General features: G+C 37.4%; 4 protein-coding genes and 1 non-coding gene across 7 annotated transcripts; 3 read left to right on the forward strand and 2 right to left on the reverse strand.

Annotated features, from left to right (window-relative positions):
* Positions 1 to 4455: 4455 nt before the first annotated feature.
* On the forward strand, positions 4456 to 7814 carry mrps17 (mitochondrial ribosomal protein S17). 2 transcript variants are annotated; one of them, XM_027018704.2, is made up of 4 exons: positions 4456 to 4710; positions 4812 to 4959; positions 5350 to 5669; positions 7727 to 7814. In XM_027018704.2, exons 2-3 carry the CDS (start codon positions 4837 to 4839, stop codon positions 5647 to 5649), a joined length of 423 nt encoding a protein of 140 aa, XP_026874505.1. In that variant the 5' UTR covers positions 4456 to 4710; positions 4812 to 4836; the 3' UTR covers positions 5650 to 5669; positions 7727 to 7814. The 2 variants fall into 2 exon arrangements, with proteins under 2 accessions (XP_026874505.1, XP_026874498.1); XM_027018697.2 differs by lacking the exon at positions 7727 to 7814 and having other exon boundaries at positions 5350 to 5717.
* fam114a2 (family with sequence similarity 114 member A2) lies at positions 6457 to 12810 on the reverse strand. 2 transcript variants are annotated; one of them, XM_027018668.2, is made up of 14 exons: positions 12701 to 12810; positions 11940 to 12186; positions 11489 to 11588; positions 11173 to 11274; positions 10822 to 10922; positions 10522 to 10656; positions 10192 to 10347; positions 9596 to 9722; positions 9368 to 9453; positions 9183 to 9281; positions 7749 to 7888; positions 7592 to 7664; positions 7375 to 7428; positions 6457 to 7139 (listed from the first exon to the last, which is right to left on the reverse strand). In XM_027018668.2, the coding sequence occupies exons 2-14, from the start codon at positions 12165 to 12167 to the stop codon at positions 7041 to 7043; spliced, it is 1500 nt and encodes a 499-aa protein (XP_026874469.2). In that variant the 5' UTR covers positions 12168 to 12186; positions 12701 to 12810; the 3' UTR covers positions 6457 to 7040. The 2 variants fall into 2 exon arrangements, with proteins under 2 accessions (XP_026874469.2, XP_026874477.2); XM_027018676.2 differs by having other exon boundaries at positions 11940 to 12158; positions 12701 to 12799.
* A 561-nt stretch (positions 12811 to 13371) lies between these two features.
* pgrmc1 (progesterone receptor membrane component 1) lies at positions 13372 to 15534 on the forward strand. Its single transcript, XM_027018153.2, has 3 exons — positions 13372 to 13688; positions 14392 to 14547; positions 14742 to 15534. The coding sequence occupies exons 1-3, from the start codon at positions 13397 to 13399 to the stop codon at positions 14834 to 14836; spliced, it is 543 nt and encodes a 180-aa protein (XP_026873954.2). The 5' UTR covers positions 13372 to 13396; the 3' UTR covers positions 14837 to 15534.
* Positions 15535 to 16046: 512 nt separating this feature from the next.
* Positions 16047 to 16160, reverse strand: trnal-caa. Its single transcript has 2 exons — positions 16123 to 16160; positions 16047 to 16092 (listed from the first exon to the last, which is right to left on the reverse strand). It is a non-coding gene; the product is annotated as a tRNA-Leu (tRNA).
* Positions 16161 to 16504: 344 nt separating this feature from the next.
* LOC113582416 (cytochrome c oxidase subunit 7B, mitochondrial) lies at positions 16505 to 17807 on the forward strand. Its single transcript, XM_027018163.2, has 3 exons — positions 16505 to 16613; positions 17324 to 17448; positions 17584 to 17807. Exons 1-3 carry the CDS (start codon positions 16577 to 16579, stop codon positions 17656 to 17658), a joined length of 237 nt encoding a protein of 78 aa, XP_026873964.2. The 5' UTR covers positions 16505 to 16576; the 3' UTR covers positions 17659 to 17807.
* The last annotated feature ends 251 nt before the right edge of the window (positions 17808 to 18058 follow it).

Consider the following 18058-nt stretch of genomic DNA (forward strand, 5'->3'; position numbering starts at 1 on the left):
TATGGTTTATAGACAGAGAATGTGCCAAATATCTTCACATACACATTCTTTGTAGACTTTTTTATCCTATGAAGGTTAAATGGACCCTGAGCATCTGTAACAATTCAGAGATATTAGTGTGATGTTATGACCAAGTGTAAAGGAGTACTTTACTGGAAATGAATTATGGTATCCAAAAATAGCAGTGTAAGAGCCCCTACAACTCCACCATGTTTTGGCTCCAGGTGTGAAAAAATAAATCTGCCATACCACTACTCAATGCAATTAGAGCAATGAAAGTATGTCACTAGCCTCAGTTCAACAAACACTGAGTTGTCGATTTATTAAGTAATATGTTATGCGTCTTTTGGCCTTCAAAACAGCATTCACCCTTCGTTTGGGCATGCACCACAAGTGCCCAGCTGAGTGCAGAACTGAAGACCTGAAGAGGTGGACTTGTTCATGCCATTCCAATGGGTCAGTGGGTATGGGAGCAATCATGTGTTCTGAAAAACATACATAAAACCTCCATGACAGCTACATGGATTTATGTTGCTTGAGCAAATTCTGACTCTTTCACTAGCATGCAAAATGAACCTGGATTCATGCAACCAGGTGAATTGTTCCACTCAGCAGTCAAATGCCCTCTAGAGAAATACTTACTTGGTCATTGCTGTCAACACTGGTACCCTTCATGATTTTAAGATGTTGTAGTCAATTCATGACCACGTTCAAAAAAGTGATGCATTCTGCAAAGCAGTTTTAACTTTAGAAGCCTGGTTGTGGTAAACACAATGAAATGATTGTGAAAAGCCCAGGAATACAGCCATTTGAGACATGGTAGAAGTGGCCACCTAAAACTATCACACAACATTTAAAAACATTAAGGTCAGTTAAAAACTGACTAATTTATACCACACAACACAGTCATGTGACATATTACTTGTTGGACTGTATTACTTGCATTAAGGATGTGGGGTATACCAAAATCTATCAGAGGCCATGTCTTGTTTAACAGCTGGCAAGGACCACTGATTCCTTTATGATAACAGTGAGGCCAGGTGCCATGAAGGTTATGTATATCTAAGGCAGACCTATGATATAGTGTTTCAAGGCAAGGTCAGATAGTAAGTCACAAAAGATGACATCATAACCAATGAAATTTAAAAAGCAGAAAGTAGATATGTTTATATTCGACTCACCAAAATGATGCAATGTGAGTACCCATGACTTTCTGATATATAAGATCCCAAAAAAATCATCACAGTCATTTGAATTCTGTGGAAAAAAGGTTACAAATGACATAAAACATTAACCGTAAAGGTTAAACTTTAGAGCAGGACTGATCTGTTTTTTCTCAAATCATTTTTTAAAAACAAAAATTCAAGGCGCAAATCAGGGTGACTTAATTGCTTACGAGCATTAGTAATGTAATTTTTAGACTCAACAGACACACCACTTTGGTCACAACCATCCCCTGTGCACCACATCAGAACCTCCACTGGTTAGTGACAGCTTTCTAGTCTGTACCCTGAGACCTGGTTCTTGGACAAACAGTCTGATGAAAGCCAGACTAGGCTCCACGTCTGTGGCCACACGAGAGAGAAACCCATGGATCTGAGAGCATCTCTCTGTGATGTGTCCTCACAACACACCTCACTGCCTCCCAGCCTGTTAAATCCACTCTTAATGTGGTGTAGGCATGATCAGCATGCACCTTTTGGTCTTCATACATTTCATTTCATGGCTACCCGTTCCCTTCCAGGATATCAAGACTATGAGCTTGTCATTCTTGGCGGACATGCAGCCCAGCGGAAGGTCAAAGGAATGTTCAACATGATGTAGATCTACTTTGGTCAAGTTTTCAGGCCAATGCCCAAGGTAACCCACCTACCTGTATATGTTCCAGTGTACAATGTGTGTTTATGTCACTTCCCTGAAACAGATGAAGTCTTGTTGTTGAAAGTGTGACATAGAAGGAAACTTTCACAGTCCATGGCCCATGAGGTGATCTAAGTGAGAAAAATATTATTTAAGTAATTATTTAATGATTTATGCTACTCTATTTCCACACTGACCTCATGTTGTTTTGAGGAGACAATGACGTCACCTGGCAAAAGTCACCTGCTAAGACAGACATAAACAAATTCATAGATCATTTACTATCATATTTAGATTTAAATGTAATGTAACAGTGGATGCAAATCCATCGAATGGGCTATATTGACCAGTATACAAAAATACTTTGGTAAGAAATTTACAAAACGATATCATTCCACCATAAAGCAAGAACACATTTATATAAATATTGAACTAACTTCAAAGGATCCAGAAAACAACTGTTTTCAATGGGCTTTTAAATAAAATCACTTTATCTTTGTAAAAAAAAGTCTCATTCTCTTACCAGCAGTCTTTCAGATTCTCCTGACAGACGGGTGAAGCCCTAGCTCCCCTTTTTAATATGTGACAGAGAAAACCTGCACATTGTCACAACTGAAGCATCTTTAAAGGCCATGGACCAATCAATGAAAAACAAATACCAAAACATAGTAGAAGGGACAGTTAGCCCGAGGACTGTGATCTTCAGGACTGCACAAAATGCTTATGGTTCTACTTTGCATTTAAAATATTAAGGAAACTATGCTTTCCTAATCTAGGGACACTACGGTCATACAATAGGGCTTAATAAACAGGGTTCACAACATAACAAAAGCAGAAGAAGACAGCAATCATTGCAAATCACCACTGCATGCCAAAATTTGGTTTTTACTCTATGGGGCAAAAATTCGTAAACCATGTTAAAATCTTCAGTATAAAATAAACCAAGCTTTATGGAACTGCCATTTTCACACCAACATATAGGCTATGTTTAGCTGCCGGCTAGCTAACCTCTCCATTTCCTTATCCTACCTCTGCTTTCTTATCAGACATGTTACCTCTTTGCTGCCCTCTAACTAAAAGAACAACAGTTTGGTCACATTTGACAGACAGCCCCATGGGAGGGTGAAAATTCGAAGGAGTCAGCTATATAGAATGAATGAGCAGGGCAGTGGTAATCAAATCTTTAGTGCTAAGAGCTATCAGGAACTTTCAGATATCTCATAAATAGTATGATAACTGGTAGTTTAATCTATTGTGGTGTTTTAGGTTGTGTTTATGTATTAAAATTTGCTTAATAATATTGATAATTACACATAGGAAATAACCCATGACACCATTCATTTCTGACTAATGCTAGAGCCATGTCCATAGATAGACAATATGCTTTAAATTGTGATGGGCACATGAATACAGGATTGCAGCTCATATAAAATTTCATCCCACATGTCTAATTATGTAATTTATCTATTATTTATTGGTTGTATATGGTATTTTCTGAAAGGAGAAAACGATTTGAAACTGACGAAGATGTCGCGCTGTGCTAATAATCCCACTGCACTGCCTTAAATGGAAATCACATAGCAACAGACTATGTTCTGTGTGCTTCTGATTAATACCAGATTGTACTGTGTTGGCGCTTGTCCAATTCCCAACCAGGGATTACTTATGCTTGCTGCGTTGAACACCCATTAGAACATGGTATGACCTGTTACCTTATTTTAGACATATCTTATCTCTGTTTTATAAAGACCCTTGTGCATGCACCAGTTAGAAATGCAAGCCAAAAAGAGTAAGAGTTCGAATGTCCACAAAGAGCTTTGCTTGCAGAGCTTTGTTCTACGGTTTAATTTAAGACACTTCACTAACAGCTTTTGCAGATTTTCCACATCACACTGAGGAACATTTTAAAAAATGTAATTAGGTTACATTTAGGTTCCTGAGTCACTTTAACCCGTGCAGCTAGCTTTCATTTAACTGTCGGTCAGGGAGCCACAAAAATGCATGTTAATCAATATTTTGTTCTTCCTTAAACAAGATACATTTAAATGCATCCATACACACGCACAACTGAATGGAATGTGCGATAATGACCCTGTTCACTATGTACAATAATAAACCACTGTACAATAATGTTCATGATCATGTTCATGAACGTACAACACATGAGCAATACTTCTGCATTTTTAGTAAATGTGTAAAATCTTTTTGTTGTTGTTGTAATTTTCTACTATTTTACTGTCTGTCTTTCTTTTTTATTATTACTACTATAAATATTTTTACTGCGTAAACGTCTAGCACGATCGGGCACTGCGTATTAAATTCCGCTGCACAGAACGATAATAAAGCATTCTAAACCCTTTTTACGTGAAGTCTGTTTTAAAGCTTGCAACTGGCCCATTTCTGTGTAAACAAATCCGAAGTGTGTAGAAATGAGAAGTTTCGGTCTGTTTTAATCTTACCATAAAGACATACTATACATAGTCGGCTACATCACTTATACATATGTCAAAGTTGCCAGTCTGCCAACCATTATTCGCAAAACACAAATACTTCAGAATTTGTTCTATTTGAGCACCCGTAGGCAGCGTCATCAATATTCGCACCTTGCCTTGACATTCACTGCGCAGTCTCCATGTGGAACTTTTCATTAACCTAGCTAACTGTTGACCTTTATCTTAGGTAGCTAATTATGTAAACGGGCTAAGATTATAAAACATTTGGCATTTTCGATAGTTAATACTGTAATGCGCCTATACTTTTGAACTCGTTTCAGTGTTAGAGTTGGTCATTTTGCAAACGGCTAGCTAGCTAGCATCACGACGGTTAATCGGGCATATTCTTTGAAGCGAAGTAGGTTTCACATTCCTGTTGTATTTAATTATATAACACATTTATCTGTAAAAAAAAAAAAAAAAAAAAAAGCTTAATATTTTTAAGTACGAATTTGTCAGTTTCAGGAAATTGGAAGTAGCTAAAATGTCTGTGAAACAAGCATCAGTCCATGCAAAATGGGTTATCGGCCGAGTCATTGGAACGAAGATGAGGAAGACAGCAAAGGTTCGGGTTACCAGACTAGTCCTAGACCCATATTTGCTCAAGGTACTTGAAACAGTTACACATTCAGAACGTACTGAGCAATGTGTTTATTGTAAGGGGATCTTTGTGCTACAATATTGGGACACTTCAAAATATGCTACTGAAGGGTTTTGGGTTTTTTGGTTTTTGTTTTTGGTTTTTTTTGTACTAGCAAATTCTTAGTTTAGAGCATAGAATTGATTAGTTTGCTTTAGGCTTTGCATCTTTCATAGATAACATCGTAAATACAAAAGTGCACTGCCTCAAATTTAAAATGCACAAAGTTTTTGTAGACAGCATTTGGAATATTAGGTTTTTTTGAAAGCCGTTCATGTGTATCCTTGAATTGTACTATAGTTGCAATGTATCGTTTGTAATGTGTCATTCTTATAAATTTATTTTTTTCACTCTCAGTTCTACAACAAAAGGAAGACCTACTTCGCCCATGATGCCTTGCAGCAGTGCACTGTTGGAGACGTTGTTTTATTGAAGGCATTACCAGAAAGGAGATCTAAACATGTGAAGCATGAACTGGCCGAGATAGTCTTTAAAGTCGGGGCAGTGATTGACCCCTTGACTGGAAAGAGAGTGGCTGGAGAGCGGTTTCTGGAGCCTCTCACAGGGTCCACAGAACAAAGAGAGACCTCTCTAACAGAAAAACTAGAACAGCTGAACATTTGTGCATCTTCATCACTCCCACAATCTGCCTCATAGTCCTGTGTATTTGTATCAAGGTATGAATGCATCTGTCACGCCAATTAAAGTAGTCAATTACTCTTAAAGTTTGTGTTTAGATGGGCTTTTAACTGAGCGTATAATGATGCTTCAGTTTATTTCATAGTATTGCATATCAGTTCTCAGAAGTCATTGGTATATTTACAGTCTGGCTTGTTTTTCCACTTAGCATTGCCCACATCAACTCTAAAATTGTCCCGTCTGGGTTATTAAAATGTTTTAATTATGGTAAAAGCAATTAACCATAAACAGAGGGACACTAAACATATTAATACATATTTTTGACTGATTAATCTTTTAATCTTCATTTGGTCCTAATACTTGTCTTAGACTAAGCACATACATAAAGTGACTTGTGAGCATATTTTACCTCTTTTATCAATGGTCAACTTCTAAACAGGACCTCTCTCAACCCAGCAGTGATGCTAAAGTGTAAAAACCCAAGCTTTGCCTGAGCTCAACAATACAACCATGCCTACTTCATTGGTGCTGATGCTGTATTATTGCTATGCATAGTATCGCAGCAGTTATTCCTGCTGCCATTGTATGCGGTACAATGCACCTATGGATGTACTTAAGTGGCTAATATAGGAACAAGATAGGTGTTTGTAATGAAGTAAATGATGAGCATAAAACAAAGCTTTAACTGCTAGCGTTGTTGGAAAAGAAACATGAAGCAATGCAGTAGCATTTTGCTGTAAAGCAACTGGATCAAATCACCTCTGGCCTAGTTGGTGTGAGATTTTACGGTAAATGAAGTAGAGGACTCTATGCCACTAATGCACAGATTTTACAACCTGCCTTTATGCAACATTTTTAACTCTTCTGAAAGTTTATTGTATCTAATCATAATATAGATACTAAAGAACCTTCACATAAGGTGTGTTACCAATAGATTACATTATATACTGACATACTGATTCTATTTAGTATTGAGTCAGTATGAAGAAATTACATGTCATACTAAAAAAACAATTCTTAGATACCATCTCATTATGGCTAAAATAATTAATACTGATTATGCTTTATGAATGCAATTTGAATGAACTGACATTTAGCAAAATGTCAAACAATAACAGTTGATAGTACATTGTTTCTAAGTGGTAGATTTCCCAATTAAATAAAAGTCTTTGTACATCAGAGGAAACAGCATTACATAGCTTTAATATTTAAAAATGTTTATAAAACCCCCATTAACACTCTAAAGGCAAAGTTATACCATACTGAATTTGCCTTAATGAACATATGCACTGCATAAACAAAAAGCATTTCTGAACCATTTGGGAAAATCTCCATTCACCTGTCTTGTATTGTACTTTCACTTATTGTTACCCAAATAGCTACTTGGCACATTAAAGAGGGCTGAATGGTCATTGGCCTGAGGCTGCAGTCCTCTGAATGAGAGACACCTCCAACACTGGTATTAAGAGCTGGAAGGCATCCTGGATATATGATGCACTGTTTGAAGCCTGGAAATAAAAAATTAAGTTAAAGGTTGCTGGTGTCAAATACAAAAATTTGTTAAATAAATACATAATCCAACTGCTACTCCCAATGGCAAAGCATCTGTTAAATAGATGCTTTAAAAAATATTCACATATAAATGTTTGGACAGTAGTATGTTGGTCTGATGTATTCCCTCATTTGACATTTAAAATTAAGAGGATGTAACCAGTTCTGAAAATGAAATTTGGTGAGACAAACCTCCAGGAAGACTCCAGTGATTAGTGGATTAAGGACCTCTCTATTTTCATTTGACTGTAATGAAAAGGTTATTTCTTTGATTCAATATATGGTAAGTCACACATGTACATCCAATGAGACAGTCCAACAACAGGTGGCATTATTTGTTGTTATCTTTAGAGTACAGAAAAATGCATGAATATTTACCAGACCAGATGAAGGCAATGAGCACACTTACCCCAATAGTTGTCAAACAAGCCGTGAACTTTTTGGACAGTAGTGTTATTTCCTTGCAGAGAACAATGGTGATTCTGAAAAAAGCACACACATAAGAGCACCATTTTTAACTTTTTATTTATTTATTTATTTTTAGCTGTTAAGTGGAAGAGACTTACTGTGAGAGGACTTTGGCCTGCTCCAGGGCAGTCACCTCCCCACTGCTGGAGTGAAGCAGCATTTCTGCCACCTTGTGGAACTGCTCAATGGATCTGGCTGTGAGCTCAGCCAGGCTGGTTATAGCAGACATGTGAGCATCCTACAGGGGGAGAGGCCTTCCATTAGGTGACGATAATATGAACTCATTCAGAATGATTTCCTGACAAAGATATTCATTTAGAGGCATTTTCAAGGCTTATTAATCTAAAAAGCCCACAGACACAGTAACTGATCTAAAACTAAAATAAAGCTCTCTCTCTCTCTTGCTCTCTCTCTTTTTTTTTTTTTTTTATATTTTGAACAGTAATGACACTGACCACCAGGGTTGGATAGTAACAGAATGCATCAGTTACAAAATCAGGATATAAAAAGATAACTATTCCATTATGATTACAGAAAAACATGCAGTAATTACATTACTGGTACAATTTTAAAAATATAGTGATTAGTAGGATACATTACACTTGAACGAGGATCACAGAGGTTCATGCCTTTCTTTCCTTTAATTAAGGCACACTTTGAAATTTGAGTCATAATAGCTTTTTGTTACTTGTGAGCATATAATTGTTTCATATAGACATTTATCGTGAAATGGGATTTTTTTCCCCCACTGTTGACAAGATTTTCATATGACTTTACATGTTAAATAGGAGCTATATAGATTAATTTTCTTTTGTGTTTATTTGAAGATAAATTGCAGAATACTGTAGTTAAAATAGCCAGTTATTTTCTAACATTTTAGTCATATTTTCTCACTGCATACACTACAGATATAATGCACTGAGAGTTTAAAGGTCATCCGAATCAAGACCTGCTTTGATAGGTATGCCCTTCTCAACCGAGTTCTGCACAATTTCTAACATGAGTTTTATCTTCTGCAATATATTTAAGTAGATCAGATGTGATCTATTGCAGAACAGTGTTTTTAGGTAGTATATCCCAACAAAACGCCACAGCTTTGTTCTCACTGATGGCAAAACCAACTACACCTGTCTGGAATGTTTACACTGTTGGAGCCTACTGATTTAACAAGAGTTAAAGAGCATAAGGATCAGGCATTCTGCATGAAAGGGCCTTCTTAGCAATTCTGGGCTGCAGGGGAAGGAACGATGTTTATATGGATAAATTGTATGCATGTCCTGAGTTGTTCATGAGTCTGCACAGAGAAAATACAAAAGCTTGTGGGACTCTTGGGTACGAGTGTTTTGAAACTCTTTGGCAGTTTATGGTTTAAAAAGTAATCAGATTATATTACTTTAATATAGTAATCCTTTGGATTAGGTTACATATTACATTTTAATCAGTAATATGTAACAGAGTATATTTTAAAGTAACTCTCCCAACCCTGTTGACCGCTGTGCTAATTAGAGGTATTTGAAGACAACATGCCATACCTCAATGGTGCATCTGGTCACTTCTGCATCCTGCACACTGCTCTGCTCTTCAGTTGGCAACTTCATGTCTGTGATGCGATCAAATGCATTCTTCCTGGCCTGAGGAGACATCTCACAGTATAAAGGACTTATATTCACACTGATAATAAACTAGTATTTTATAATTAAAAATGCCAATTTTGTACCTTGCCAAGCCTCTCTGCTGTTGATGATATGTGAAGCTTCTTAAGAGCATCGGTCAGTCCATTTACAAAGTTTTCACCATCATCCTCTAAAGGGAAAGCCATTTTAACATTTTCCATTAATTCAAAAATGAAAACAATGCAAAAATTGTGAAATTGCTTTAATTGTAGTTTTCATAAACCAGTTGTGAAAGTAAGAATACGTTATTCATTTTTTTTTTGTCTTTTTACCTTTCACCTCATCCACCTCCTCCTCCTCATCAAACTCCATGAGGGAGAAGGCCTCTCTGATCCGATCGAGTTCCTCTCTGAGCTGAGCCAGCTCCTCACCAGACAGAGTGGTCAGCACAGACTTTACCTGCACACAGCAGCCAAAATACAAAGAGCAGTGTCTATGGTGTTCATTCACTGTACCAGACAGGTACTGCATCATATTTTATTACAAATGTAATAAACCAATTAAATTTTATTATTATAAGGTATTTTTATTAGGTTTATTCAACAATTTGTTTGGGGTATTAAACATTCAGGAATTAATATCTTCTTTGCTTAAACATTTCTGTATTTTGGGTCAATAATAAGTCAAACCCCACCATCATCTTTGGCTTGCTCACATCTGTTAAGTTGCTTTGTGACAATGTAAGTTATATAAGTCCTATATGAATAAATTTGATTTGACATAAAAAGGGGGACAATACAAAAGCCAAACTCGTTTAAAACTACAAAGCAGGGTCATGAATGACATGCTAGGTACTGCTGTTGTACAAAAACCATTTCTCAATGGTAGCATTGTTTTGATTTTTTTCTCCATAATGGTTTGTTGCTACCTTTGCTTCGCTCTCCCTGGACAGGATTTCTAGAGCCTCTAGGTGTGACAGGCCCTGAAACTCATCAAACAACACCCCATAATGAGCCTTCTTCTCAGTTTCTAAGGTGACATTGGCTGTCTGTTGCTCCTCGTGCTCCTTTGCCTCCCGTAAAACCTTCACAAAAAACACACAAGCCCAAAAAAAAAAGTCACTTTCCCCAAACACCAAGCAATCCATTTTATGAACTCAGACACAGCTGTACAAAGGAGTATTTGTGATAACTGTAGTCAGTCAAGGTCAGTAATGTTCCATCACATCTCCACAACCACTGAGCATTGCTTAGCAAACCTGTGATAGTGTAGATGTTCTGCTCATGAGCCCTTTGGTTTTCTTAAAGCCAGGGTCTCCCTCAGCTATTACATCCATGGTCTTCTTCCCAATAAACTCCAGAGCGTCCAGGCCACCACTTATTACCGTTTTACCCTGCCCAACAGCAAGGAGGCAGACACAATGAGTAGATCGGCACTGAGACCAGAAAGAAACTCACAAAGGTTTCACTGTAGCTTTGTTCTCAAAACCAATACTGCAAAAGAGAGGGGAAAATTATTAGGCCTGCAGATTAACAGACAGAAATTAATGAGCTCTCACCGTATTCTGGACCACACTAGAGAGAGAGGAGAACATTCCCATGGCACCTCCCACTGCGTAACTGTCTCTCTCCCCCTTGTCAGCTTCACTACCAGATTGACCTGAGGTGAGACAGTAGTGTTAACCATCAAGACTAAATCAATCTGTTTCTTTCAGAGAAAGTCCACAGACAAATCTCATAAAACTTTAAAATGACACTGCATCTTGTTAGAGTAATTAAGTACAATGTGTCAGCAGGTTTAAATGCTGCTGAACAACTTTCTGAACACACACACACACACACAACAGTTTGTATGTTCCTTCTTATCAATATATTTGTAGTAATAGAAAAGACTGATAGGGATACATTACCATCTGCTTTCTCTTCCTCTTCCACTTGAGCAGCGAGATCCTCTGAACTGGGGATTCCCAGTGATGTCTCTGCCTTCTCGATGACCTGAGAAAGTCCCTGGCCTACATCCAAACAAAAACAAATGATTGATCTACACATTGTGTACATATTTCATTAATACACTGGTTCCCTCTTTCATCAGCATGGCTTTTGACCTTTTCAAGATTATGTTTACTTGCTTTTATTTGGGACAAATACAGTGTTTGCTATAAGCAGTGATATGTGCAGTTCTCAGAAATCAGATTGCACTATTACAGTAACTATGAAATGGCTTGCCTACTGTGGCCACAGTAGCTGTGGCAGTGGAAAGAAGAGATTTGCCCCAGTTTCCCCAGTAACCCCAACCACCTTGTGCTGTAGTCATCTGTGTGGCAGCCTACAGAGAGGACCGAGAACAAAAATCCAACAACTGATTCGTAATGCAGAAAGAAAATATCTACCCATACTGGCTAACCACAGCTAACCATAATAGTGGAAAACTTTTTAAAATCCATTTAAGATATTATCTCATTCTTAATTCCTGCAACTACATACCTTTCATAGCAGTTTTTTCTGTACTGAATAATTCACAGCAGTTGCTGCAGAAAATGTCATAATTGCTGAATAAGCCAGGACTTAAGGGGTTGGAGAAATATGTGATCAATATCAGATCAGTAAGGTTGTTTGACCTTTTGGATGCAACATGAGGCCTGCAACATGGATATCTGAACAGAAGAAACAAGTTTACCTCTGATGCATGTTCTGCTGGACTGCGTGTATCTGCAGCTTCATGAAATTCAGGTGGAGGTTTGCTCTCTGGTCTCCTCCTCGTCTTGCAAATAGGGGCTACGTCTGTGGACTTGTCACTTTCAATGTCAGCTGAAGAATCACCCTGTGTAGAAGATGATGGCATCTTGGGGTCCTGACCCTCCATGTTTTTGCCTGGGTCACTAGGTGAGTTTTCATTCTGTGACATTTTAAAACATACCAACCCCCTATAATAGACACACAAATGCATAGGTTCTCATTTCTCTATTTAGCACTTCATATGCATCACAGTAGTGATTCACCAAACTGCAAGATGGTTATAAGTGTACTTGGGATAAGTAGCTATCAAATAGACTCTGAAGTCAGTCGAACATCTGTATGCTTTGACTAGCAGCTACAATTATAAGTAATAACTGCTTATGAGCCATTATCAAATTTACATTAGTCTTCTGACTTAAAGGTGAGCAGAGAGTTCGTTGACATAACACTGTACTTAGTCAGGTAATCAGTTAGCTAGCTAGTTATATACAACTAATTATAGTCTAATTCAATGATTAACTTAGGACAAAGTTAGCTAGCTTGCTAGCTATCTTACTGTCAAACCAGTACACAATGCTAAGCATATCTACCTAGCTAAATAAGTAAATAGCTAGGTAGTTAGCTAGCTGTCTAACTAAAATACTGTTGTTTTTAATACTACAATAACAGTGATCAAACTGTTGGTAAACGATTAACTCTTACCTATGTCTGTGTCTACTGTCAGGCAACCCTCTACAAGCCACGTCACTGGACGTTTTTGCTACTAACCCTGATGCGATTTATTTTTCCTGCTTTATCTCTTCTTCGACGACAAGAACTCAAGCGTGCTGGCAACTACATTCCGCCACCAGTTGGTATGGAGCTGTGTGGCGAACGCACTCTACGTGCTTATGAGCGTAAACAATGTCTCATATATAATGTACAAAGTGACACAATGTTGCAAACGGCGTTTTCAGCTTTTTTTCTGATGAAAGATGTGTCAGTTTGGTGGTTCACGGTGTGAAAAATACGTTATTTTCTGAAACTCAATGACGATTATTCAACTCGCTGGTTCTTCGAACTGTTTTAATATAGACTCCCGTGCTCACGCTAGTTGTCTGTCCTATGTTCCATTCTTAACTTATATACGTTAAAAGATAATACTGGAAACATACGGACAGCTGTGTCCGTATGATTAACCCACCACAAACATTAGCTACAATTTCCCATGTTGCACATTTTTTGCAAAACAAACAAGCTCACAAAGTTTCAATACAGAGATGTCCAATCTAAACTACAGCACGCCCCACATGTCCCTTAAGAACCTGATTGGATAGCGCGATACAATCGCCTCTGTGATTGGTGCACTGATCGGCGTGCTCGATAAGCCTGTTTTGTCACGCAGAATCGGAAACAAAAATGGCTGAAGAGGTGGGTGATCAGAGTTCTCCTGGAATTCTTCAAGAAATCTTTACCTCGCCTTTGAACCTGAGTTTGCTATGCCTGTGTTTATTTCTCTTGTACAAAATATTTCGCGGAGATAAGCCCGCGGATTTTTCCGAAACTGAGGAACCGTTACCTAAATTAAAGAAGAGAGATTTCACATTGGCAGATCTAAAGCCGTACGATGGGAAGACAAATCCGAGAATCCTTATGGCTGTCAATGGGAAAGTATTTGATGTAACAAGAGGAAATAAGTTCTATGGTCCAGGTAAAATACTGCACAGTTTAAAAGTAAAATGGAACATGTGCTTTAAATTCGTCTTCTTGACTGAATTAAACCGTTTAGATTATGCAAGTTATGTAAGGGCAAGGAATGAAGGAAGAAAACACGTTTTAGCTACTTTCAAGTAACTTACTTTGCACATACACTTTGTTGTGTTTCTTTTTATGCCCAATACAGAATTTCGGCCACACCCCTTATTCCAGTCCAGTGGTACCTCCTGAAATATTTAACTCCTTTATGCAATCTATAACCCCTAACCCAGTGATCAGTAACCCACATGAGCCCTGAACTATCCGGTTCAGACTGCCTAAGTAAAAAATTACCTTTTTAGTAGAGTATTCTACTGAAGAGATTGTTAGTATTTCATGTCTTTTGTACACACTTTATGACTGAGTGTTTTCTAATTTTGGTGCATGACTAATAAGATAAATGATAGACCAAAGATCAGAGTCTGAACATATATTTGGGGATTTTTTTTTCCCCAGAACTGCATTCAATAAGTGGAAATGTCAACTCCTACCAATTTGTGTTTTGAATTAGTTTAAAGTGTATGAGTCTGGTTAACCAAACCTGAATTTTATCATCTTGTTCCAAATGAAACAACCTTTGCCTTATTATCAATGATAACAGCCTCCGACTGTTAAGACAGTAAACAGACTGAAGTCATTCCTGTGGTGTGTATTTCCAGAGGGCCCTTATGGGGTTTTTGCTGGCAGGGATGCTTCTAGGGGACTGGCTACATTCTGTCTGGATAAGGAGGCCTTGAGTGAGACACATGATGATCTTTCAGACCTCAATGCCATGCAGCAGGACAGCCTGAGCGAGTGGGAGACACAGTTCACACGTGAGTAAAAAGAACTACACTTCCAGTGTTGGGGCTCAATCACCATTTCCATTTATATGGACATAAATTCATCCATAAACTTTCTTATTGATATCCTGTGAAATACTCAAGCCCATCTATCCCTTGATTTATTGTTTTTTGTAATTGTCCATGGACAATACCATGTGTTTAATGTTCCAATACTTTCTGCACAGACAAATATGATTATGTTGGCAAACTGCTAAAGCCTGGAGAAGAGCCGACAGAGTACACAGACGATGAAGAAGTGAAAGACAAAAAGAAAGAGTAGGCCATGAGAAGCACACATATACCCAACTTTCTCTCGTCCGAACTTACTAGCATTTTTGGTTGGTCGTGAAAATAGAAAGTTCCAGTATACCTTACTTTTTCCTTATTTAACCTGTTTTGAGATTATCAACACAACTTTCAGTCTGCATATCTCTTAAGAAAAGTGTAGTGTATGTGACCATGACAGCAAATGTGATATGTGCCTTGGCTGATATGCAACATGCCGTTTTTCTGTTTTGATAGGTTGTTTGGTATTTTATCTAACAATTATGTTTAAGATACAAAGATTGTGGTACACTACATGCTACTTTGCAGTGTATTTGTAATGTTATATACTATACGGATCTACGTGAGTAGACAAAATGTAACATTCCAGGATTAGGACTTTTGGTACTGATAAGAGTGTCTGTCTGAAACAATTGGTTTGTACCTGAAAAAATACTGATTATTAAAGGAAATGTTTGTCCCTGTTTTTCAATGCAAAAACAAAAATTTAAATGTGCAGAATCACAATATACCATTATGTCAATGTTAGTCATTTTTCATGACCATACAAATAAAGTCCTCAACTTAAAATACTTGTTACAGGCACCAGCCTGTCTTTTTTATCACTGCACAGATAAATAGTAATCTGACCAGGTATAAAGATATAAAGTTGTTTTTATATATCTTTATGGGCATTAAATGCTGTGTCATTCATCTCCAGTCATTGAGCGATTACTATTTGTATACAGCGGTATATAATAATGACAAACATTTTTCAAGAATTTGTACTGTTTCCTTTTTTACTTTCATACCACTACATTTCAAAGAAAGTGTGTCAACTACTCATGCCATTACTTCCTGTGGTGTGCTAATACCGACACTCTGAAATTGAAGAAGAAAAAAAAAGATTGTCCTAAATACTTAAAAGAACATAATACAATTTTAAATTGAACCCAACCAATTATAGATAAAACTGTTTGACATGTTACACACATTAAAAACTAGAAAACTGCAGATGTACAACAACTAACAACAAATAAAAAACAACCACAAAATATGTAAGAGCTACTAAGCATCGAACATTTCATGACTAGTGATCAGGGTGATAACTCAAACATATGTTTGTTAGATTTTCAGAGATTAAATAAATAAATAAAAAAAAATGTACATATATTTGTTGAATACCTGTACATACGTTAATAACATATTTAAAAAAAACATGTTTGTGTCAGAAGTGGGATTCGAACCCACGCCTCCATTCGGAGACCAGAATACCCGCTTTTTCTACGGAAGGAAGCAAACCTTGAGTCTGGCGCCTTAGACCACTCGGCCATCCTGACACACATGAATGAACGGCAATACGCTAGCTAACATTAGGTAGCTAGCCAGCTGCTTTGTGAATGCTATAACGAGAGCATAGAGCCGACCTATTTTTGGAATACCATTTTTAAATAGCCTTTACTTATTTATTTTATTGATACTTGCATTTGTACTTTTCGTCGTAAAGATGAGACTGATTTTGTGAAAATCTTATAACATACACAAAAAACATTTATTTTCAGGGCATATTGCCATGACCATCATTTGAATGCGGTTCTCCGTATTATCCATGCTCCTTTAGCGCCCCCTAGCGTTTAAGAGCGCGCGAGTGAAATTTAATAGAGACGGATTTCCGGCCTATGCAATCTGCCATTTTGTTTTAGCTGCACCGTTCAAGGGTATTTGTATACGAGACTTGGCTAGCCAACTAACAAGCATGTATCGTTTCGCTAAAGCTGCTTTGAACATCACTGGTAAGATTACCTATGTTGTTTCGGTTTAGTTACGTTAAACGGCAGTTTTTTTAAAAAACTAAGGTCCAATGAGTGAAAACTGGCTTGTTTGCTAGTTCGCTCAGTTTTGTTGCAAATGTGTGCTACGCTTTCTAGCTAGCTAACCCTAACCAAGTTAATACAATTAACATCAGATCATAAGTCATTTGTTTACCTAGTAAATTTGTTCAGGATTACAAAGGCATTTGTTTTATTTTTACGTGCATTCACCGAATTTACTGAATACCTTTAATTGCTTCTTATATCTAATATCTTCCGGTAACCTTAACTAGCTGACGTTAGCAAAGATTGCATTAACATGGATTATCTCATGTTGGCCATCTTTTGCTAAATCAGTGATTTGTACTTTGTGAAATAGATATTCTAACTAGTTAGATAGCTAACGGTAGATAATTTTAACTTGTCCATGGAAAATAACTAAGTCTGCACCGACAAACGTTAGAATGTATAAGTTATGTTTAACTGGCTATTTGATGCATGATACTAGTATCCTCTTAAAAGTAATTAATTCATTGATGCTTTCCGCAAATGTTGACTAGTAGAAGTAATGGTGCCTCATTTGTAATCTTATGAAACAAAGCTCCCCTCTGTTAGTAAGGTCATTTGAGTCCTGCATGACATGGATAAATATCTTGAGAAATTGTGATATCAACAATGGGTTACCTTCACAGGTCGAAGTGCCCGTCAGGTGGCAGTACGACATGGGTCTTCAGATGCATCCAACGATTTTCATGCGAAATACGGCACGCCTTTGCTGATTGCTGGAGCAACATTTTGCGTTGCAGTCTGGGGCTATGTACGTTTTTATGGCGTGTCTAAGTCACTCAATTTCATTACAGATTTACTGGACTAATAGAGCTATTTGATATAGTTTCATACTTTCCCATGACGTCTTCAGTTTAACATTGAGTTATGATCATTCTACTTCCAGGTGGGCACATCAACTGGTATTACATGGAATCTGTCTCCTGTTGGCAAGGTCCAGCCCAAAGAGTGGAAGGACTAATGGACATGCCACCTTCAGGTTTCCCTCGTGAAAATGGAGAAAAGGATGTCCTTAAACATTCTGAACTCTACAGCCTTTCTCTACACTTAATCATTATTATTTGCATGGCATGCCTGTACAAATTATTAAATTAAATGTAAATACAATGATTTGTTCTGGTTTATTATGAAATGATTCAACATAAATGTGGCCCTAGTAGCGTAATATCTGTGGGTATGTTGTTACTTTTTTTATGTAACAGAAAACTACCAGTATTTTGCCTCACCTTGTATTATGCTGCTGTTTTATACATTTTTAATAGACCATTTTTGAGAGTACACCTGCAGATGTGCTTAAGTGCATCCAGACAAAAGTCAGTGATTGTGCAATACACTTTATGAAGGATTCCTAAGATACACGT

The sequence above is a fragment of the Electrophorus electricus genome, chromosome 6 (assembly GCF_013358815.1).
Source record: "Electrophorus electricus isolate fEleEle1 chromosome 6, fEleEle1.pri, whole genome shotgun sequence".
Taxonomy (NCBI): Eukaryota; Metazoa; Chordata; class Actinopteri; order Gymnotiformes; family Gymnotidae; genus Electrophorus; species Electrophorus electricus.

Bases quoted from the DNA above. Each gene is read 5' to 3' on its own strand.
- fam114a2 (XM_027018668.2), bottom strand. From the start codon at position 12,167: ATGTCACAGAATGAAAACTCACCTAGTGACCCAGGCAAAAACATGGAG. The intron at 10,657-10,821 runs GTGAGAGCTCAT...GCTGTTGGGCAG, and splicing joins CTAGTGTGGTCCAGAATACG to GGTAAAACGGTAATAAGTGG. The intron at 10,348-10,521 runs GTTTGCTAAGCA...TTTTTTGTGAAG, and splicing joins GAACATCTACACTATCACAG to GTTTTACGGGAGGCAAAGGA.
- LOC113582416 (XM_027018163.2), top strand. From the start codon at position 16,577: ATGTATCGTTTCGCTAAAGCTGCTTTGAACATCACTG. The intron at 16,614-17,323 runs GTAAGATTACCT...TTACCTTCACAG, and splicing joins AGCTGCTTTGAACATCACTG to GTCGAAGTGCCCGTCAGGTG. The intron at 17,449-17,583 runs GTACGTTTTTAT...TTCTACTTCCAG, and splicing joins GCGTTGCAGTCTGGGGCTAT to GTGGGCACATCAACTGGTAT.
- mrps17 (XM_027018704.2), top strand. From the start codon at position 4,837: ATGTCTGTGAAACAAGCATCAGTCCATGCAAAATGGGTTATCGGCCGA. The intron at 4,960-5,349 runs GTACTTGAAACA...TTTCACTCTCAG, and splicing joins TAGACCCATATTTGCTCAAG to TTCTACAACAAAAGGAAGAC.
- pgrmc1 (XM_027018153.2), top strand. From the start codon at position 13,397: ATGGCTGAAGAGGTGGGTGATCAGAGTTCTCCTGGAATTCTTCAAGAA. The intron at 13,689-14,391 runs GTAAAATACTGC...GTGTATTTCCAG, and splicing joins AAATAAGTTCTATGGTCCAG to AGGGCCCTTATGGGGTTTTT. The intron at 14,548-14,741 runs GTGAGTAAAAAG...CTTTCTGCACAG, and splicing joins GTGGGAGACACAGTTCACAC to ACAAATATGATTATGTTGGC.